Here is a 24,213-nt window from a genome sequence, read left to right on the forward strand (position 1 = left end):
TCAGAAAATAATATACCCTTACTGCTCTCCTGGACAATCCCTTGATGCAGCTCTCCTTGACTAGGAGTAATAACTCTACTCAAGCTACCAAACTCTCCTTGCCCTTCAGTGGACAACGACATTGTCTACACACTAAGAAGCTCAAGACTATCCAACAAGATTTCCCTCACTATCATTCCCTCTACCTCAGTTTTGCTATACCTCTCCCTCTCATTCCCCTCTTTTCTTCCAAAAGGCAGTGCTATGGTTTTAGTTTATTTTCTGAAGATCTTGTTTGCTATAAAATCTATATAACATGTATATATTTAAGCATATATAAATGTTTGCTATAAATTCTATAAAATATGTGTGTGTGTATATATATATGCAAACAAGATCTTCAGAAAATAAACACTGCTAACAAGGAAATAAAGACATCTTGTGACAGAGTGCAAGGCACCAACATGGCAGATTTTGCCAGTTGTGTTCACTACTCTAGCATTACTGCCTGGTGCTAAATACTTGTTGACTAAAAGAATGAGAGTGCAACTGAGGACAGGGTGGCTAATTGTGATTGGGTGGTAACAGAAGGCATCGGCCTAGAGGACAGAATGAGACCCTGTCTCAAAAAAAAGAGAAGACCTCACTAAGTTGAGACCTTAATAACAAGAAGCCAGCTGTATGAACATCTAGGTTGCCCAGGCTGGAGTATAATGGCACGATCTCAGCTCACTGCAACCTCCACCTCCTGGGTTCAAGTGATTCTCCTGTCTCAGCCTTCTGGGTAGCTGGGATTACAGGCACCTGCCACTATGCCTGGCTAATTTTTGGTATTTTTAGTAGAGATGGGGTTTCACCACGTTGCCCAGGCTGGTCTCAAACTCCTGACCTCAGGTGATCTGCCCACTTCAGCCTCCCAAAGTGCTCGGATTACAGGCGTGAGCCACTGCGCCCGGCTGCTGCTTTTATTTTAACTTATTAAAATACATCTTTCATTAAACACAACTTTTAAGTCTTCATGCATGTTAAATCTGTCAATACTTTTCCTTTGTGGTACTAGGGTATTTGCTTAGGGGGAACTTCACCACTCTAAGATTTTTTAAATATTCTCATATACTTTCTCTAATACTTTTAGAGCATTTCTGTTAGTTGGTTTTTTTTTTGTTTTGTTTTGCTTTGTTTTCATTTAGTTCTTCACCCTTCTGGAATTACTTTTTGTGAATAATATGTGGTAGAAATCGAAGGTTTTTTTCTTCCAATTAAAGGAATTAAGTTGTCTATTATAATGTGTTCATGTTGTATAGTTTATGAATAAAGCTGTAAACACTCCAGAGCAGAAATTAGCAAACATTTTCTGTAAAAGGCTGATACGGTTTGGCTGTGTTCCCACCCAAATCTCATCTTGAATTCCCATGTGTTGTGGGAGGGACCCAGTGGGAGGTAATTGAATCACAGGGGCAGGTCCCGTGCTGTTCTCGTGATAGTAAGTCTCATGAGATCTGATGGTTATTATAAGGGGGAGTTTTCCTTCACAAGCTCTCTTTTTGCCTTCTGCCATCTATGTAAGACATGACTTGCTCCTCTTTGCCTTCCACCATGATTGTGAGGCTTCCCCAGCCACGTGGAACTGTAAGTCCAATTAAACCTCTTTCTTTTGTAAATTGCCCAGTCTTGGGTATGTCTTTATCAGCAGCATGAAAACGAACTAATACAAAGGCCAAATAGTAAATGTTTTTGGCTTTGTAGGCCATATAGTCTGTGGCAACTACTAAGCTCTGCTACTGTAGTGCAAAAACAACCATAGACAATATGTAAACAAATAAGTGTGACTGTGTTCCAACAAAACTTTACTTACAAAAATAGCAGGCCTGATCTGGCCTGTAAGCTGTACTTTGCCAACCCCTTCCCTACAGAGTCAATATTGTAGAGAATACTGAGTAATAGAAACCTATTAATTTGGAGATGTCATATACTTCTGATTTAGAATACTCACTGGAAACAATAAAAGGCCTGCCACAAATTAGGCGACATTAGGATAATTTTTTTTCGCAGTTTTAGAGCACAGAAAAGTTTAAAGCAGTATCTATGCTCAGAAATTGTTGGTCCTACCTTAAATTTCTTGCCACCATCTTTAGAAAGAGAAAGGTTCAGAGACTTTATCACGGCCAAATTGTCCTGTTTAGTAAGTTTTTTAATGAGGGCTTCTGTAATATATCGAACTCCTGCATGTGAATCAGCTCCTGAAATTACAGAAACAGATCATCATCAGTAGAGGAAAGACATGAATATCACAAAGAACAAGTCGTTTTGATGTTATATAACAAAAACAAAAATTAAGCCATGCATATACCAAGAAAAGCTGGCTATTTCTAATCATAATGTTTTAATAATGTTTTACTTCATAGCATTTCATAACTATAATGAGGATGATAATGGTTATATACACTATAAATATTTGCTGTGTGCCAAGCTTTGGGCTAAATGGTTTACATTTTTAAAATTTAATTTATACAACAAACCTTTGAGATAGAAATTACTAATATCATCACTTATTTAAAAAACATCATTTGCTCAAGATCGTACAGCTAATTAAGGCACAAATCCAGCACTTGAACCCAGAGGAATATAAAACTTGCACTTTTAACTATATGAAGTTTTTTTTAGCAATATTTTCATGTTAGTTTTTAAAAATAAACTGGTAATAGTTGTTTGTTTTTTAGAAAATTCCAATCTAAAGTTCAGAAACACTGAAATTCTTAAATATCTTTTCCTATTTTTTTTATGGTGAGAAACTCTAAATTTGTTGTTTTTTAAATAGAGAAAATCACAACATATTGTACAGAGCTAGAGTAGTCACTTGAGGGATGGCAAATCTGGTCTTATAACGTTCCTGGATATTGTTGTCAAAGACTGTTAATGCCATATTACATTTTACAAAAGTAGCCCTAAAACCAAAATCATCTCTTGGTTCTTGCCTTATGAGTCAGAAAAAATTAATCCTGGGTTGAGATCCAAGCTGTGAGTCAAAGATTCCCTAAGATTATAAGTTAGTATTAAATTTATTTTGGTTCAAAATAAAATGATTTTTAAATTTAACTTGGCTTGTTCTGGGAAAGAAAATTAATATTTGATTAATATTCTAAATTTGATAATATTCTAAAATATCAATCATATTAGAAATAACAATATGCCAACTAGCAGTAAAGATATAGCATAAACCCAATGTTGTTAATGCTTACTAATAAAACGTGATTAGAGTTTAATGGCTATTATTTCACGACTTACCAAAGAATAACTTACTTTTGAAGTCAAATGCTCTACCACTAAGCTATACCCCCATCAATGTACTTTTGAGAACCGATTCCTAGACTAACAGAATGCTTTTAAAAAGAAACTACCATCAGAGTGAACAGGCAACCTACAGAATGGGAGAAAATTTTTGCAATCTACTCATCTGACAAAGGGCTCCAGAATCTACAAAGAACTCAAACAAATATACAAGAAAAAAACAACCCCATCAAAAAGTGGGCAAAGGATATGAACAGACATTTCTCAAAAGAAGACATTCATACAGCCAACAGACACATGAAAAAATGCTCATCATCACTCGCCATCAGAGAAATGCAAATCAAAACCACAATGAGATACCATCTCACACCAGTTAGAATGGCAATCATGAAAAAGTCAGGAAACAACAGATGTTGGAGAGGATGTAGAGAAATAGGAACAGTTTTACACTGTTGGTGGGATTGTAAACTAGTTCAACCATTATGGAAAACAGTATGGCGATTCCTCAAGGATCTAGAACTAGATGTACCATATGGCCCAGCCATCCCACTACTGGGTATATACCCAAAGGATTATAAATCATGCTGCTATAAAGACACATGCACACGTATGTTTATTGCGGCACTATTCACAATAGCAAAGACTTGGAATCAACCCAAATGTCCATCTGTGACAGACTGGATTAAGAAAATGTGGCACATATACACCATGGAATACTATGCAGCCATAAAAAAGGATGAGTTTGCATCCTTTATAGGGGCATGGATGCAGCTGGAAACCATCATTCTTAGCAAACTATCACAAGAACAGAAAACCAAACACCACATGTTCTCACTCATAGGTGGGAACTGAACAATGAGATCACTTGGACTCGGGAAAGGGAACATCACACACTGGGGCCTATCATGGGGAGGGGGGAGGGAGGAGGGATTGCATTGGGAGTTATACATGATATAAATGATGAATTGATGGGTGCTGACGAGTTGATGGGTGCAGCACACCAACATGGCACAAGTATACATATGTAACAAACCTGCACGTTATGCACATGTACCCTAGAACTTAAAGTATAATAAAAAAGAAAAAAAAAAGAAAAAAACCAAAACACTGGTGGAACATACATGCATGTCCCATATGTGGAAATCAGTCCATTCACAGATAAGCAGTTTGCTAATAAGAAGATTGGCATAGGCCAAGTATGGATAACATTTTTTTACTGAATTAAGGCACTCCACTCTGAAGTGAAAAGATCTTCCCTTCCTTAACCAAAGAGGATGGCAAGTTTTGGTATGAGTTTTAAGACACTCTCCTACCACAGGAAACAAAGCTTCCTCTTTCTGGAAACTCCCTCTTTGAATCCACTGACATCTTTACCCTCACCCAGAAACCTCAATCCTCCCACTATCCTTACACAGTTTCTGTTAATAGAAACAACAGATCAAATTAGTACCAGATGTTACAGTTGGACCAAAAATGCAAGCTGAAAATTTTCATCTCTACTTAAAGTATGTGGTCAGACCAATCCTTAGATTAAAAAGTGATACCTTTATGGTCTTGGTAGTCCAAAAGCATATTGTTTTCATCTGCAATCTCAACTTGCTCACACCACTGTCCTTCAGAATGATAAGGTAGAGTCTCTGATCCAATCAAAGGTGAAAGTGACCTAGATCTCAGATTGGACATAGATGATGGGATAGGAGAGTGAGATGACGATGGCATCTTTGCTTTGCAGAATATTTTTTGTTGAGAACCTTTCTTCATTGCAAAAATAAAGCCAGGTGTTCATCAAAACCTGTAAGAGTTTTCAGTATATTCAACAAGATTAATTTTTAAGAGCTATCAAAACTATTATTTCTAGAAACTTCAGGCCTATAAAGTTATAAACTCAGAGGCTATAGATACTAGGACCCATACTACTCCAAGCTGATGGAGCAGACACTATATCAAACATCACCGAAGACCTTGCCAGAGAGAAAAGAGATCTCCAGAGGGTCTAGAATTGACACATGCTCCAGCTGGAAGTGTTGTCATTCCTGTTGTTTATTGAACCAAACTAGTCCCAAGGCCCCTTTTACCCACACAAGGGGATCCTAGAATGCAGGAAGCTGGAATATTTGGCAACCAGCAGTATTTAATACTGATAAGCACTCTCTCCTTCCTCAAAGTTTCTTCCTTTGGTTTCTGGGACACCGCACTCTCCTGGTATCCTCGTGCCTCCCTGGCCACTCCATGGACTCCTTTGCTGGCTTTTGTTCCTCCTTGCAGTGTAATTTAAACATCAGAACTCCTCAATGGTCCCTTCTAGTTTCTCTCTAATCTTATCTTGGATAAATTAATGCACACTCATGGTTCCCAGTGCCATGTGTTTACTCTTATTTATCTATTTTTATTTTTTATTTTTTTGAGACGGAATCTCGCTCTTGTCGCCCAGGCTGGAGTGCAATGATGTGATCTTGGCTCACTGCAACCTCCGCCTCCCGGGTCCAAGCTATTCTTCTGCCTCGGCCTCCTGAGTAGCTGGAATTCCTGGTGCCTGCCACCATGACCAGCTAATTTTTGTACTTTTAGTAGAGACAGGGTTTCGCCATGTTGGCCAGGCTGATCTCGAACTCCTGACCTCAGGTGATCCGCCTGCCTCAGCTTCCCAAATTGCTGGGATTATATATGGGCGTGAGCCACCAAACCCAGCCAATATTTATATCCTCAATCCAATCTTTCTCTGAGCTCCAGACTCCTATTTCTAATTGCTTACGTGATATCTCATTGGCATCCTAAACTCAGTTCAGCTTGAATTTATTATTTACCCTATTCCTCCTCTCACCCTCCTGTTCCTCTTCCAGTGTTCCCTAAACAGTGAACACTGCTTGCTGGAATAAGCCAAAAACCTGGGAGTCATTCTTGACACCTCCCTCTTCCCTTGTCCCATACTCAGCCAATCGCTAAATCTTGTTAATTCTTACTCCCAAATACCTCTCAAATTAAGTCTGCTTCTTTCCATTTTCACTCTCACGCACTCTAATCCAAGCCCTCATCAAACTACTATAACAGCTTCTAACTGATCTGTCTGCAAGCTCTCTTGCCTTACTCTTCCATCATTACATTGCAGTCAGATAGCCAGAGTGATGTCATTTTGCTTAACATTTGTCTCCATTCTGAACTGTATGCTCCATGAGAGCCTGTCTGTTTTGTTTATAGAGTCTCCCCAGTCTAGCATAGTGCCTGGTACCTAGCAGGAACTCAATATATATTTGCTGAATAAATGAACGAATAGAGTTATCTTCCAGTCATCCCTCTCCATCATCCACCAATATTGATTCTATCTCTAAAATATTTTGAAATTCGTCTCTATCCATCTTCACAGTTACTGCCCTAGATCCAACTTTTATCCTCTCTTGCTTTGACTATTAGATACTCTCTGAACCAGCTTCCTTCCAATTCTCCTTTGCTTTACCCTCAATCCATCCTCTACCTTTGACCCACTTATATAATAAAAACAAAAGAAATGTAACGGTTTCCAGTGCCTATGAGTCTAAATATTTTGGCACCATGCACCACAAACAGTACTCATCACAGTCTGACCCCAACTTTCTGGCCTCCCCATCACATGCCATTGCTCTAGTCATCTTTTTGTCATTACCTGAACACATCATGAGTTTTTGCTTATGAAATTCCCTTTCCTTAAAGGGAATTCTTTAAAGGGAATTAAACATCCTTTCCTTTCTCTCAACCAATTAAAATGTTACTTTATTTGTGAAGACTTTCCAGAAATCTACTTTCTTTAGATAGAATGAATTCTCCCTGTTTATTACACTGAATATACCTACTGTATATCTTTTGCTTGCCCAGAATGTAACATCGACAAGTGGAGGAATAATCTCTGAATTCCCAGCAGCTCCATGGTGTAGGTCATGAATATATCTAACACCTTATAGCTAGAATTCGCCCGGTTTAAAAACCATACTTTCAACAGTGTGCTCTATGTGCTCTCTCTCTTTGTATGCATATTTTTTATTGGAATGTATCATACATAAAGTACATAAATCATAAGTGTATATAGCTTCATGAATTTCTATACAGTGAACACAAGCTATGTAATCGACATCCAGGTAAAGAAACAGAATATTTCCAGAATCCCAGAAGTCCTCTCATGCCCCCTTCCAGTCACTAACTCCCACACATGGGTAATCACTATTCTGACTTCCAACACCAGAGATTTTTGAACTATTTTTGAACTTTAGAGAAATGAAACATAAAATATCTTTTAAATCTGCCTTTTTGTTAAATATTGTTTCTGTAATTCATTCATATTTGTCTTATGCTATATGAAAAACATCTGATCACTTCAAATTTCAGTGTCTACTATTCTTATCTACAAAATCAATTTTACTGAAGTATAAGTCTTCCAGAAGGAACTAAAGCATTTGTTAATGAAAGAGACCTTGGTCAAATTCCTTTAAATGTTTTCACATAAAAATATTTATTTTCTTACATGAAAGAAAGGTAAAGTTCATGACCATTAAGGCTCAGAATGGTTTAGCACTATGACTTGATTAGTCCTTAAAAATGACATCCTCATCCGGGTGTGGTGGCTCATGCCTGTAATCCCAGCACTTTGAGAGGCCGAGGCGGGCAGATTAATAGGTCAGGAGATCGGGACCATCCTGGCTAATACGGTGAAACCTCGTCTCTACTAAAAATACAAAACATTAGCCAGGCGTGGTGGCAGGCGCCTGTAGTCCCAGCTACTTAGGAGGCTGAGGCAGGAGAATGGCATGAACCCGGAAGGCGGAGCTTGCAGTGAGCCGAGATCGCGCCACTGCACTCCAGCCTGGGTAACAGAGCGAGACTCCGACTCACAAAAAAAAAAAAAAAACATGACATCCTCTTCTGTTCCAGGCATACAGTGTGCTGTGCCTACAGTGTGCTGTATGCTGTAGAACACAGCCTAGCAAATGGTACATAACATTTATTGAATGAATTAGTCATAAAGAACATAAAATGTAAAATGTACTATTTAGTATCTCAACAAAAAGATGCCTGCATGAGCAATACTAGTCCTCAATATCAATCGTCCTAAATTTGCAAGGTTAGGTGTATGCAAAAAAGATTTTCATGATACACAGTTGTACATTTAGTCATTTAGTCTAAAAGTACATTTAGTCTAAAAACAGTACAAAAATTATAAACTTGACAAACTTTCGGACAAAAAAAACTTATAAGGTGTATAGATCTTGAGCAAGGCTATATTAATAATGATGCTATCTTTGCTTAGTACCTTAATTTCCCCTATAGTCACTGCTGAAAATGTGAAAATGGAAATTACTTTTTAGAAAAAAATTTAATGAAATAAGATATTAGCTTAAAGTAGTTTTTAATCCAAGGATTGAGTAGCTCAGGTGTTAATGCTATATAAATTGGTATTAGAAAGGGATAGTGGAATGATGTGTGAACATCTTCATATACGTGGTATTGTAAAATATCACACATATGATATCATGCATCACATAACAATGTTTTGGTCAACAATGGACCACATACATGACAGTGGTCCCATAAGATTATAATAAAGCTGAAAAATTCCTATAACTTAGTAACATCATAGATGTCACAATGTCATAGTGCTACACATTACTCACGTTTGTAGTGATGCTGATATAAACAAACCTACTATGCTACAAGGTGTACACAAGTCTAGCACATACAATTATGTAGAGTACATAGTACTTGGTAATAAATGTCCGTGTTACTGGCTTATGTATTTACTATACCATACTTTTTATTGTTAGAGTGTACTCATTCTATTTTTTTTTTTTTTTTTAAAGTTAACTATAAAACAGACTCAGGCAGGTAGGTCCTTCAGGAGGTATTCCAGAACATAATATTGTTATCATAAGAGATGACAGCTCTATGCCTGTTATTGCCCCTGAAGACCCTGAAGATCAGTGGAACAAGATATGAAAGGCAGTTATACTGATTATCCTGACCCTTACAGGCCTAGGCTAATGTGTGTGTTTGTGTCTCAGTTTTTAAGAAAACATTTAAAAAGTAAGAGTGTTTAAAATAGAAAAAAGCTTATATAATAAGGTTATAAAGAAATTAATTTTATACAACCGTACAATGTGCTCATGTTTTTTTTTTTTTTTTTTGAGACGGAGTCTCGCTCTGTCGCCCAGGCTGGAGTGCAGTGGCCGGATCTCAGCTCACTGCAAGCTCCGCCTCCCGGGTTTATGCCATTCTCCTGCCTCAGCCTCCAGAGTAGCTGGGACTACAGGTGCCTGCCACCTCGCCTGGCTAGTTTTTTTGTATTTTTTTTAGTAGAGACGGGGTTTCACCGGGTTAGCCAGTATGGTCTCGATCTCCTGATGTCATGATCCACCCATCTCGACCTCACAAAGTGCTGGGATTACAGGCTTGAGCCACCGCGCCCAGCCTGTGTTTATGTTTTAAGCTAAGTTTTATTATAAAAGAGTCAAAAAGTTTTTAAAAAGTTTAAAGTTTATAAAGTAAAAACATTACAGCAAGCTAAAGCTAATTTACTATTGAAGAGAGAAAAAATGTTTAATAAATTTAGTGTAGCCTAAGTGTACAGTGTTTATAATAAAGTCTACAATAGTGTACAGTAATGTCCTACATCGTCACATCTTCCAGTCCTGCAAGCTCCAATCATGTGGTAAGTGCTCTATACAGGTATACATTTTTACATCTTATACCATATTTTTATTGTACCTTTTCTTTCTTTCTTTTTTTTTTTGAGAGGGAGTCTCCCTCTGTCAACCAGACTGGTATGCAGTGACACGATCTCGGCTCACTGAAACCTCCGCCTCCCGGGTTCAAGCGATTCTCCCACCTCAGCCTCCTGAGTAGCTGGGACTACAGGCGCATGCCACTATACCTGGCTAATTTTGGTATTTTTAGTAGAGACAGGGTTTCACCATATTGGCCAGGCTGGTCTCGAACTCCTGACCTTGTGATCCACGTGTCTTGGCCTCCCAAAGTGCTGGGATTACAAGTGTGAGCCACCCACCCAGTCCCTTTTCTATGTTTAGATGCATAAATATTTACCATTGTGCTACAACTGCCTGAAGTATTCAGTACAGTAACATGCGGTACAGGTCTGTAGCCTAGGAGCAAGAGGCTATCCCTATACCATCTAGGTTTGTGTAAGTACATTCTATGTTTGCACAATGATGAAACTGTCTAACAATGCATTTTACAGAGCAAATTCTGTCATTAAGGGACACATGACTGTATGTTAAATTAAACTAAATTTTGCCTGCAAGTGCCTCTGTACTTTAAGTCTCTACATAATGAACTGCAACATAACTTAAAAGGTAAACTAACTGAAAGCCTAACTTAGGAGTATGTTTTTGTAACAAATAGCTGACTCTCAGCCAATCACAGCAGCTGAGCTTCAGTCAATCACAGGCAGTCAAGTGATCATACCATGTTCAAATAAGGTAAACACAGAGCTATAACCAATCAAGCTGTTTCTGTACCTCACTTCCCTCTTCTATCCATAAATGCTGCCTGCCTACATTGCAGAACAGACCTCTCTGAATTTCTTCTGGTTCTGAGGGCTGCCCAATTTGTGAACTATTCTTTGTTCAATTAAACTGTTAAATTTAATTTGTTGATAATGTCTCTTTTAACCTGTATATTTGATGCTCCTCCTGTTTCCTATCACATAGCTCTTAAAACCTTTGGGATCTCCACAGTGATAAGCGTGTCTTTCGTATACTAATAAGATGACTGGTGACACCTAGATAGCTTTGGGATGGGGGCCAGTCACCAGAAAGACTAAGGCATGTTTATAAGGTTGGGACTTTGAGCCCAACCCCACAACCTTTAAGGAGGGGAGAGCAGCTAAAATCATTTGAAAACCAGTAGCCAATGATATGAGCAATCATGCCTACATAAGTAAGCCTCCATAAAACCCCAAAAGGACAGGGTCCAGAGAACTTCCAGATAGTTGACATGTGGAGGTGTCTGGAGGATGGCATGCTGGCGAGAGCATGAAACTTCATACCCCTTTCCACATACCTTGTCCTATGCAACTCTTCCTCTGGCTGTTTGTATATTTTGTAATATCCTTTATAATAAATGGGAAAATGTAAGTTCTGTGAGTCACTCAAGCAAATTAATTGAACCCAAGGAGGGGGTAGTGGGAGTCCCAATTTATAGCTCGGTGGTCAGAAGTATAGGTGGCAATGTACTACTTGTAATGGGCATCTGTAGTGGCACTCTTGTGGGACTGAGTCCTTAACCTGTGGGATCTGATGCTATCTCCAGGCAAACAGTGTCAGAATTGAACTAAGAGGACACTCAGCTGGTGTCCACTGAAGAAGTTCTGATGTATGAGGCAACAACCCTTACACGCCTGGTGTCAGAAGTATTGTACTGTGTGGTACGGCAGTAGGAAAAACATTTTGAGTTTTTCACATTTCTATTAAAAGATAATATACCTTCACAAGCATATGGGTATATATAAGCTGTGATTATACAGAAACTTCCCGCAAACTCCCAGCTTTCTGTGTAACAGCTGGCCATGAAGAAATTAAGACCTTCATTCCATAGGGGTCCTACCCAATACCCAGGAGGAAGGAATGCTGCACAGAGAGGTCAAGAGAAATCTGGAGAGGCAGGCCTTGCTGAATTTCCTGACTCAGTCATTAGCGTTAGACCATACCCATTTTGTCCAATCCTATTTCTATACAACTATCCATACTTCATTGATCCTAAGCATAAAAATGGATAATTTTTTCTGCATTTTTGGGTCTTCATTCTGAAGGTTCCCATGACACATAAAGCTTTGATCAAATAAATTTGCTATGCTTTTCTCTTGTTAACCTGTCTTTGTTACTGGGGTGTTGGCCATGACCATCTTTATAATGAGACAGAAAGGTATCACTCCCTTTCCTCCCCTACAGAACTTATATACAGTATATAAAGGAGAGATTACACTAATATAATCTATTAATATATTCAATTTTTGGAATTCCTCTTTGGATTCTGCTTTCAAATTAATTTATAAGTCTCACAAGAAAATCGGGCCCATCACTTCAGGTACATTTTGTTTTTATTTTCCCAGTTTGATCGCTAACCTTACTCAGTAAACTTGACTCCATTTAAAGTTTGTCTACTTCCAAAAATTTAATGAAAAGATGATGATTGAAGTTAATTCTAAAGAATATCATACTAGTGGCTAACATTTACTGAGGGCTTACCATGTACCAAATATTGTGATATTTCGTCAGGCACAGTGTGTATACTTGCAGTCCCAGTTGCTCCAGAGGATGAGGCAGGAGGATCGCTTGATCCCAGGAGCTCCAGGCTACAATGTGCTATGATCAACCTTGTGACTGGCCACTGCACTCCAGCCTGGGTAGCATAGGGAGTCTCTGTCTCTAAAAAACAAACAGACAAACATATGTTGTGATAAGCTCTTTATGTGTATCATCACATTGAAAGAATTGAATACAACAACTCTATAAGTGTTATTTCCCATTTTACAGATGAAGATCTTAAATAATTTGTCCAAAGTTCCTTAACTAATTGGTTTGGCTAAAACTTGAAACCTGATCTAATTCAAAACCCATGTTTTTAACGACCATGTCATATAGCTATCTGAGTTTCCTGGAGTCTAGATTATGTTTGCTTTGTTCCCTATAGCCTAGCATGATGCCATAGGCGGCAGGTGCCGCCTGTAATCCCAGCTACTTGGGAGGCTGAGGCACAAAAATCACTTGAACTGGGGAGGTGGTGGTTGCAGTGAGCCAAGATCATGTCACTGCACTCCAGCCTGGGCAACAGAGCGAGATTCCGTCTCAAAAAAACAAAACAAAAAAAATCCTGAAGGTAACCCAGAAAATTTTATACAAAGAAAGGATCTCTGATATCATGATCTGGTCTCTCAAGGTGAGTAGTCTGAAGGGAATAAAAACCTGTCACATTTTTGTTTTTAAAAAGTTAATTATTATTTCACATACATTACAATATAGCCAAATGTCCCATGCCAATAGCCTCATTCACTACAGGTTAAGCACTCCAAATCTGAAAATCTGAAATATTTAAATATAAATATAAAAAATATAAATAAGTATAATGCAAATATTCCAAAATCTGAAAAAATCCAAAATCCAAGACACTTTTGGTAGCAAGCATTTTGGATAAAAGATAATCAATCTGTACTTTATTTTAATTTTTTTGGAGACAGGGTTTCACTATGTTGTCCAGGCTGATCTCGAACTCCTGAGCTCAAGCAATCCTCCCACCTCTGCCTCCCAAAGTGTTAGGATTACAGACGTGAGCTACCACACCTGGCCTTCAACCTGTTCTTTAAACTGTGAACTTAAATGTATCTGTACTTTTTGCTTCATTTTCTCGTATTAAACTATATATATGGATCAGAAAAACTCCCCCAAGTCACATTAACTGCTATTTATGCCATTTCCACAAGGCTTTTGGTCCAAATTTCAAGCGTGGTAAACAATTTCTGTGCCTTATAACACAATTTTGCCATGGAAAAAAAGTCTTTTAGTAATTTTAATATTATGAAATACATATTTAGTCTTAAGTCCCTTTTGCTGTCATAAGTGTGTTTTTGTATGCTAATGAGTTGACCGATGGCTAACCACCTCTAGGCAGCTTCAGGATCGTGGCTGGTCACTAGAAAGAGGGAGGGGAGAGGGGCTAAAGGTTGAGTTGATCACCAATGGTCAGTGATGTAATCAATCAGGCCTACATAATAAAGCCTCCGTAAAAATTTAAAAGACTGGGTTTGGGGAGCATCCAGATAGCTGGACACGGAGGGGGTCCTGGAGGGGAATCCACCCAGAGAGGGCGTGGAAGCTCTACGCCCCTTTCCACCTGCCTTACACTATGCATCTTTTCATCTATATCCTTTGTAATACCTTTTATAACAAACCAGTAAATGTAAGTAAGTGCTCCCTGAGTTCTGTGAACTGCTCTAGCAAAGTAATCAAACCCAAGGAGGGAGTTGTGGGAACTCTGATTTATAGCTGGTCAGTCAGAAGCACAGGTAAAACTGAGGCCTACCGTTGGCATTAAAACTTGGGAGCAGTCTTGTAAGCCAGCCTTCAACCTGAGTGATGTGACACTGTCTCCAGGTAGACAGTGTCAGAATTGAACTGAACTAGAGGACAGTCCTGTGGTGCCCACCACTGCAGAGCTGACTGCTTGCTTAATGTGTGGGGGAAAATCCTACAGGATCATGTTGTGAGTGTATAGTGAGAGAAATTGAGTTTGTTTAATCTGTAGTCTCAGTAATACTATTTTTTTCTTTTTTTGAGACAGAGTCTCACTCGGTTGCCCAGGCTGGAGTGCAGTGGTGTGATCTCGGATCACTGTAACCTCTGCCTCCCAGGTTCAAGTGATTCTCCCACCTCAACCTACCAAGTAACTGGGATTACAGGCGCTGGCACCACGCCTGGCTAATGTTTTTATTTTTAGTAGAGATGAGGTTTCGCCATGTTGGCCAGGCTGGTCTCAAACTCCCGACCTCAGATGATCCACCCACCTCGGCCTCCCAAAGTGCTGGGATTACAGCCACCACACTCAGTCCTCAGTAATACTATTGATGTTGCTAAACTGCACTGGCATTCTCCTTCTAAATAAGAATACTCTAAAATTTGAGAAAAGCTAAGAGGCATGTGCTTAGGTAAAATCTTATTCCTAATTAAATGGATTAATAGACGACATTTATTATAGTATATATAATATGTAGTTAGGGTTTTTTTTCCCCCTTAGGCAAGGTCTTTCTCTGTCGCCCGAGCTGGAGTATAGGGGCATGCTCATGGCTCACGGCAACCTTGCCCTCCTGGGCAAGTGATCCTCCTACCTCAGCCTCCTGAGTAGCTGGGACTACAGCAGCATACGACCATGTTCAGCTAATTTTTTATTTTTTGTAGAGATAGGGTCTCACTATAGTTCCCAGGTTGGTCTCAAATTCCTGGGCTCAAGTGATCTTTCCGCCTCAGCCTCTCAAAGTGCTGGGATTACAGGTGTGAGCCACTGTGCCCAGCCTGTAGTTTTTACACCCTAATGACCAAGACCCCTTAGGTCTCACCAGACTATCATGAGGTCCTTTATTACCTCTCCTGATTAGTAAAAGTCAGGCTTACTCATTCATAGACTTAAACCCTCGCTTGCCACAACTTCTGTAAAGCTTTAACATTGAAACAAGATATATGTAATCGGTCTCAGAGAATAGCTAACTCAGTGAAGTGGGCTTATGGGTTTACAGTGTTTGAGAATGGCTGGCATTATTTCATAGGCTACTGCCTGGAGGTGGTAAATGCTGAATTATAATTTTAAGGGAGAGATGAGGATGTAGTTTGATCCTAGGATGTTGTCTGCAATCACATGAACAAAAACCAAGCAAGCAATGGAAAAAATGAAGACAGCTGAGAGGTAGGCTAGGGCGAGTGAAGGAGCAGGATAAAGAGAAAAAAAAAAAAGCAAATAAAGTTCAGAGCTACAGTTGTATTTTAAAGGTTGTCTGCAGAGCAAGAGAAAGCCATTGGAATGACATGATAATCAGAATCCTATGTCCAGGCAACAAAACATTACCCATCCTGCCACCTATAAACCCAGATACTTGCTCTGATCTAACAATTCAGTCCATCACAGCTTAGTAGAGACTGCAAACTCCACCTCCATCCAGCCTTTCCTAACTTTCCTAACTTCCCATCTTCTCTCATCTCCAAATAAGGCAGACCTCCTTCTGTCTCTCTACAGACTCCCTAATATGCAAATACCCATCCCCATTTCTTAACCCCCATATCCCTCTCCTTAGCCCTTTAATTGGATTTCAGTACTTTCCCTCCAAGTCTACTTCATCCCATACCCTCTGACCTACTGAAATACTTTCCTTCCTTAACCTTCTCCTCCTTTCAAATATCCTGATTCCTATTCCTCTGCAAAGTCTCCAACCGTTTTTCTTTCCAAAGCCAATTCCCCCATTCTGTGCTGTCCACCTCTGCCTCCCACTCTTCTTTATCCCATTCTGACTGCCAATTTTCCCACAAATTCTATCCCAGTTCCCTAACACAGTAATAGTCTCCCCCACTTCTCTATGGTTCTTTCCTGTGCCCAGACTCAACGTTTCTCTATCCATCCAGACTTCCCAAGCTGCTCATCTCTCTTCATCCCAGAAAATACTCTGACATCCTAATGCGTTCCAATATGCTGACCTCCATTACTCCCCTCCCTAAACAAAATACTCAAACCTCCACCCATTCCTCTTCATCGCAACCCAACTGCCTGCCTATTTGCCCTTCCGTCCTAATACTCTGGCCCCCGTGTCCTTTTCCACCTATTAAAAGCCTGAATCCCCCTCTCCCATCTATCTTCTGCTCAGATACCCTAAAACTCAAGCTTCCCATCTCTTTCCATTAATTATTCAATTTTATTGAGCAACTTTTATGTAGGAAGAACCATGCTAGGATCTAAGCTCAAGATGTATAAGATTTTGTCTCCCAATTACCCATGATCTCTGCACCACGCAGTCTCCTTCATAGCATTTTGTAAGTTATTTGTGAAACTACTTGATTGTTGCCTGTTTCTCCTTCTAGACTATAAGCTACAAGAGAGCAGAGGTCTTGTCTGTTGTTCTATAGACAATAAATATTTGTTGACTGAAGGACTGTACTAAACACTCTAGACAATACCAAATTTAAATCCTCAAAGATTTGATAGGATCAGAATTACTAACCTCATTTACAAGTGGCAATATATCTGAACAATTAAAAGCCTGGATTCTGGAACGAAACAGCCTGAGTTCACATTCTGATTTTCCACTTACTGTGTGACCTTAGGCAAATTACTTAACCTTTCTAGTCCTCAGTGCTATCACTTTTTAAGTGGGGATGATAACCTCATACAAGTTATTTTAAATTCTTTTTTTTTTTTTTATTATACTTTAAGTTCTAGGGTACATGTGCATGACGTTTATATCATGTATAACTCCCCAATGCAATCCCTCCCTCCTCCCCTCTCCCCATGATAGGCCCCAGTGTGTGATGTTCCCCTTCCCGAGTCCAAGTGATCTCATTGTTCAGTTCCCACCTATGAGTGAGAACATGCGGTGTTTGGTTTTCTCTTCTTGTGATAGTTTGCTAAGAATGATGGATTCCAGCTGCATCCATGTTCCTACAAAGGACGCAAACTCATCCTTTTTGATGGCTGCATAGTATTCCATGGTGTATATGTGCCACATTTTCTTAATCCAGTCTGTCACAGATGGACATTTGGGTTGATTCCAAGTCTTGCTATTGTGAATAGTGCCGCAATAAACATACGTGTGCATGTGTCTTTGTAGTAGAGTAATTTATAATCCTTTGGGTATATACCCAGTAGTGGGATGGCTGGGTCATATGGTACATCTAGTTCTAGATCCTTGAGGAATCGCCATACTGTTTTCCATAATGGTTGAACTAGTTTACAATCCCACCAACAGTGTAAAAGTGTTCCTATTTCTCCACATCCTCTCCAACACCTGTTGTTTCCTGACTTCTTAATGATTGCCATTCTAACTGGTGTGAGATGGTATCTCATTGTGGTTTTGATTTGCATTTCTCTGATGGCGAGTGATGATGAGCATTTTTTCATGTGTCTAAGTTATTTTAAATTCTAAATGAGGTTAATACGTGCAAAGTGCTTAAAACTGGATCTGACAAACAGTGAACACCCAAACGTGATTCGCAATTATTTGGACAATGAGGAAACATGATCAGGAAGGCTCAGACACATGCCAAGGATCACAGACCCGGTTAGGTTACACAAGGTGGCAGAATTGAGGTTTGAGCCCAAGTTTGCCTGGCTTCAAAATTCACTAGTCCCTTAACCAATATAACGGAAGTGTTTGCTCTTCCCCTCCTTTTAGCATTTCGTCCCCACATCCTGTCATCTTTCTCCACGCACTGCAGTCCGTCAGATACCGTGACAACCCGTCAAGACGCCCAAACTGTCCTTTCTCCCGCTCACTCCCCACAGACAGCTGGCACATCCCAGCTCTCCCCTCAGCTCAGGTAGCAGGACACATGACCTTCGGGGCGCCGCACCCTAACTTCCACACCTCCCCACGCTCTGGTTCTTCATCCCCAATCTCCCCCGCCGTCCCCACCTCTTCCCATCCAAACCTCCCTCCTTCATCCACCGCCCCACGCCCGTTCCGGGCCCTCCCCTCTTTCCCGTCCAATCCCAATTCCCAGACACGCGCCCCCGCCCCGAATCCATCCCAAGCCGGCCCACCCCACGCCCGGTTCCGGCCTTCCCGCCTTTGCCGCCGGCCCCCACCGCTCGGGTTGGACGCCGGAGAACGGGCTCGACCAGGTCTGACGCTCACCGCCTAGGAGCCCAGCCGAGCAGTCCCGCAGGCTGAGGCGGAGCGGAAGACTTTGGGGCTCTTTCCTCAGGCGCGCAGCGGCGCGACGGCCATTTTGTTGTGTTGTGCCGGTTGCCGAGGGGCCCCGCGCGCGTGGGCGGGGCCTGTCTCAGCCACGCCCCTCTTCCTCTCCGGGGCTTTTGGGAGGGACGCGGAGGCGTTTCCCGCCGCCTTTGCAGCCAGCGCTCTAGGGTGCTGGGGAGTCTTGGGCGCCAGGCTTCCTGCTGCGCGGGGCCGGCGGGATTTGCTGCCTTCGCCTTCGGCTTGCCTTGCAGGTGAAGTTACGGGTGCAGAGTCAGGGAAAGCCGAGGTTTCTTGCGGCAGTCGTCCGCAGTGCAGTGGCCTTCGCTGAGACAAAGCTGCAGCCGCCACCATCTGAAACACGGACACGATTCTCGGGGCCTGGGTCCGAGGACGACCTGAACGCCGACCGGCGCAGCGCATCTCCGGCCTCCCCCACTTCTGACGCCTTTTTCTTACCATTTTCTCGCCATCATTCCTTCCTGTCTTCATTTCTTTTCTTTACTACAGAGTTTATAGTCCACCTGTATAACAGTATTTTAGAAACTCCCTCTCTCTCTGTGCCTCAGTTTCCTTACCTATGAAATGGGGCCCTTTTACCTATTAACAGTTCCAACAGTTTTCCTGATAACTATAAAAGTGAATCCAGGCCGGGCGCAGTGGCTCATGCCTGTAATCCCAGCTCTTTGGGAGACCAAGGTGGGAGGATCACTTGGGGTCAGGAATTCAAGACCAGCCTGGCTAACAAGATGAAACTCCGTCCCTACTAAAAATACAAAAATTACCCGGGCGTGGTGGCGCACGCTTGTCATCCCAGCTACTTGAGAGGCTGAGGCAGGAGGATCGCTTGAACCCGGGAGGCGGAGGTTGCAGTGATCCAGGATCGCACCACTGCACTCCAGCATGGGCGACAGAGCGAGACTCCATCTCAAAAATAAAAAAAATAAAATAAAGCCCAGTTTTCCTGATAATTATAAAAGTGAATCTCTGTGGATGAACTTAGAACAGTGAGGGACCCCATAGTAGGTTCTCAATGTGTCTTGGGTATTTCATTATTAGACAAAGGTTACCCAGAAGCGATATTTCTTTCTACGCCCAAAAGAAGAGTTTAGGCAAGGGATAGGGAGATGGGGAAGAATTTGCTTGGCAAAGGAAACAACTTGTGCAAACCGCAGAAGCGGGAGAAAAGAGCTTGGCGGTGTGCTGGATGTTAAGTAATTCAGTGTAGCTGGAGCAAAACATGAGTATGGAAACATGAAGTAGTTCAGTATGGCTCGTGCGAAAATCGGGTGGAGAAGCTAAATCTGGAAAAGCAACCTTATTATAAACAGTATCAGGCACTTCATTTTTCCTTAAGACAGAGATAGCTTCACCTCTATAGGAAATTCAGGAGACGTCCAAGAAGGAACAAACTGCAATAAACATGGGGATGCAGACATGTCTTTGATATACTGATTTTCTTTTCCTTTCACCACTGACATTCAAGTGAATGGTGCTGTCCTCTCCCCAACTAGTTACACAACACAGAAGGAAGCCCTTGGAGTTAAAACCCAGAATTTTTGAAAAGCTCCATTTAAAATTAAAAGATTACATTCATTTTTTTCTTTCTTTTCTTTTTTGAGACAGAGTCTGGCTCAGTCACCCAGACTGCCGTGGCAGAATCTCGGCTCAATGCGACCTCCACCTCCCGGGTTCAAGCGATTCTCCTGCCTCAGCCTCCCGAGTAGTTGGGATTACAGGCACGCACCACCACGGCCAGCTAATTTTTGTATTTTATTACAGACGGGGTTTCACCATGTTGGTCAGGCTGGTCTCGATCTCCTGACCTCACGTGATCCGCCCGCCTCGGCCTCCCAAAGTGCTGGGATTACAGGGGTGAACCACCGCGCCCTGCTGAGATGACATTCATTTTTAATCGAAGTTCAGGAGATATTTATTAGTTCGGAATGTGTACATTGCCGAGTTTCAGTTCTGTTTGGCATATGTTTTGACACCCATCGTTTCTATTTCTTGTATCCAAGACTTAGATTTATTGTGTAACCTCATTGCTGTGTCCCTCAAAGTGTGTAATGGTATTCACGTGGGATCCATTATCAAGCCGTGGTGTGCTGGTGTAGTTCATTATCAATCATATTAGTATCAATTAGTAGCCATCAGATATACACAAAAAGGCCAGAGGGTGGCGCAAAACACTTTTCTCTTGGGTAATCTCCCAATTAGCCGTGGATGGGCACTCTTCGGTCCCATGTTGTCGGGTTTTCCTCCTCATACAGACCTCTGCCAGTGTCTAGCATCGTCTCTAAAGAAGCTAGAGACTTCATTTCTGAGGACTCTGTTCTGTTCCATTGGTTTATATCTCTGTTTTGGTACCAGTACCATGCTGTTTTGGTTACTGTAGCCTTGTAGTATAGTTTGAAGTCAGGTAGTGTGATGTCTCCAGCTTTGTTCTTTTGACTTAGGATTGTCTTGGCAATGCGGGCTCTTTTTTGGTTCCGTATGAACTTTAAAGCCGTTTTTTCCAGTTCTGTGAAGAAACTCATTGGTAGCTTGATGGGGATGGGGATATAAATAACCTTGGACAGTATGGCCATTTTCACGATATTGATCCTTCCTATCCATGAGTATGGTATATTCTTCCATTTGTTAGTGTCCTCTTTTATTTCACTGAGCAGTGGTTTGTAGTTCTCCTTGAAGAGGTCCTTTACATCCCTTTAAGTTGGATTCCCAGACATTTCTCAAAAGAAGACATTCATACAGCCAACAGACCATGAAAAAATGCTCATCATCACTCGCCATCAGAGAAATGCAAATCAAAACCACAATGAGATACCATCTCACACCAGTTAGAATGGCAATCATTAAAAAGTCAGGAAACAACAGGTGCTGGAGAGGATGTGGAGAAATAGGAACACTTTTACACTGTTGGTGGGATTGTAAACTAGTTCAACCATTATGGAAAACAGTATGGCGATTCCTCAAGGATCTAGAACTAGATGTACCATATGACCCAGCCATCCCACTACTGGGTATATACCCAAAGGATTATAAATCATGCTGCTATAAAGACACATGCACACGTATGTTTATTGTGGCACTATTCACAATAGCAAAAACTTGGAATCAACCCAAATGTCCATCTGTGACAGACTGGATTAAGAAAATGTGGCACATATACACCATGGAATATTATGCAGCCATAAAAAAGGATGAGTTTGCGTCCTTTGTAGGAACATGGATGCAGCTGGAAACCATCATTCTTAGCAAACTATCACATGAAGAGAAAACCAAACACCGCATGTTCTCACTCATAGGTGGGAACTGAACAATGAGATCACTTGGACTCAGAAAGGGGAACATCACACATCGGGGCCTATCACGGGGAGGGGGGAGGGAGGAGGGATTGCATTGGGAGTTATACATGATATAAATGATGCATTGATGGGTGCTGACGAGTTGATGGGTGCAGCACACCAACATGGCACAAGTATACATATGTAACAAGCCTGCACGTTATGCACATGTACCCTAGAACTTAAAGTATAATTAAAAAAAAAAAAAAAGAAGCTAGAGACTTCAAAGGAGAGACCTTTCTCCGGTTAATTTGAATATTAACTGTCTCTCTTAGCATGCTGAAAGAACTTCCTTCTCCAAAGCAGAAGTGAGAATACAAAAGTAGTGCAGACAACTCTTACATTCCACACTATTTTTTCTTTATCTGATAATAGGAAGAATGTACTCTGAATTGCATTTACAATACAAATATTAGCCACCTCAGGGTGACCTAGCTTTTACTCAGTTCTTTTTTCCCGAATGATAGCAAAACCATTCTGTTTAAACTTCCCTTTTTTCAACCCAGTTTAGTCATTTTGCGAATTTGTCTTAGAGAAGAATCAGACTAGTTTGTCAGGCAGGGATGGCAGCTTTCATTATTGCCATTTCTTTCTGTGACTGGCCAGTGTGATTTTGTTGTTTTGTTTTTTGAGACAAAGTTTCACTCTGTCACCCAGGTTTCAGTGCAGTGACACAATCATAACTCACTGTAGCCTTGACTCTCGGCTCAAGCGATCCTCCTCAGCCTCCCAAATAGCTCAGACTATAGGTGTGCACCACCACACCTAGCTCATTTGTAAACTTTTTGTAAAGATAGGGTCTTGCTGTGTTTCCTAAGCTGGTCTTAAACTCCTGGGCTCAAGCAGTCCTCCCACCTCAACCTCCCAAAGTGCTGGAATTACAGGCATGAGCCAGCATGCCCAGCCTGATTTTTTTTTTTAATTTTTATTTATTTATTTTTGTTGGTGTTTTTTGTTTTTGTTTTGTTTTTGTTTTTTGAGACAGAGTCTCACTCTGTTGCCCAGGCTGGAGTGCAGTGGCATGATCATGGCTCACTGCAACCTCCACCTCCAGGGTTCAAACAATTTTTGTGCCTTAGCCTCCCTGGTAGCTGTGATTACATGTGTGTGACACCACACCCAGCTATTTTTTTTTTTTTTTGTATTTTTAGTAGAGACAGTGTTTCACTATGTTGGTCAGGCTGGTCTTGAACTCCTGGCCTCAAGTGATCAGCCTGCCTTGGCCCCCCAAAGTGCTAGGATTATAGGTGTGAGCCACCATACCCAACCTTAATTTTTATTTTTAAATGACATATAGTAACTGTACATATTTATGGGATACATAGTGATGTTTTCATACATACAAATGTATAGTGGTTGAAGTAATTAGCATATCCATCATCCCAAACATTTATCAGATATTTATGTTAGGAGCATTTCATATCCTCCTTCTAGCTATTGGAAGCTATATATTATTGTTAACTATCTTCATTCTATAGTAGTATAGAACACTGGAACTTATTGCTCCCATCTAGCTATAATTTTGTATCCTTTAAGATATCTTTCTTTCCTTCCCTTCCCCCTGCTACCCTTCCTAACCTTTAGTATCCTCTGTTCTACTGTTTACTTCTATGAGATCAACAATTTTTAGCTTCGACATATGACTGAGAACATGTAGCATTTAACTTACTGTTTCTGGCTTATTCACATAATATACTGTCCTCTATTTCCATCCATGTTGCTGTGAATTATGGTATTTCATTCTTTTTTATGGCTAAATAGTATTCCATTGTGTGTGCGAATATAGATATGAATACGCACACACATATGTATACACATACAGAATATAGATATATCATATTTTCTTTTTTCTTTTCTTTTTTTTTTTTTTGAGACAGAGTTTCGCTCTTGTTGGCCCAGGCTGGAGTGCAATGGCATGATCTCAGCTCACCACAACCTCTGCCTCCTGGGTTCAAGCGATTTTCCTGCCTCGGCCTCCTGAATAGCTGGGACCACAGGTGCCCACCACCGTGCCCAGCTAATTTTGTATTTTTAGTAGAGATGGGGTTTCTCCATGTTGGTCAGGCTGGTCTTGAACTCCTGACCTCAGGTGATCTGCCTGCCTTGGCCTCCCAAAATGCTAGGGTTACAGGTGTGAGCCACTACATCTGGCCCACATTTTCTTTATCCATT

The 24,213-nt window shown here is 40.9% G+C and overlaps 1 protein-coding gene across 19 annotated transcripts in view; it reads right to left on the bottom strand.

The window, feature by feature from the left end:
- Positions 1–18,838, bottom strand: part of CNTRL (centriolin) — a 98,600-nt gene extending 79,762 nt beyond the window's left edge. For 16 of the 19 annotated variants that reach the window (XR_004443570.1, XR_004443569.1, XR_004443571.1 and 13 more), the window contains exons 1-4: positions 18,632–18,767; positions 12,492–12,671; positions 4,812–5,059; positions 2,089–2,219 (exon numbers count right to left, since the gene is read on the bottom strand). Coding sequence is in view for 15 of the 19 variants with exons in the window: in XM_033237601.1 (XP_033093492.1) it covers positions 2,089–2,219; positions 4,812–5,028 (348 nt within the window). In the remaining 4 variants the exon portion in view is untranslated. Of the gene's footprint in view, positions 1–2,088; positions 2,220–4,811; positions 5,060–12,491; positions 12,672–18,631 lie in introns of those variants that run through there. The other 3 variants (XM_033237597.1, XM_033237604.1, XM_033237599.1) reach the window with 3 other exon arrangements.
- Between the last annotated feature and the right edge of the window lie 5,375 nt (positions 18,839–24,213).

Source organism: Trachypithecus francoisi, unplaced genomic scaffold, assembly GCF_009764315.1.
Source record: "Trachypithecus francoisi isolate TF-2019V2 unplaced genomic scaffold, Tfra_2.0 Lachesis_group16, whole genome shotgun sequence".
Classification (NCBI taxonomy): Eukaryota; Metazoa; Chordata; class Mammalia; order Primates; family Cercopithecidae; genus Trachypithecus; species Trachypithecus francoisi.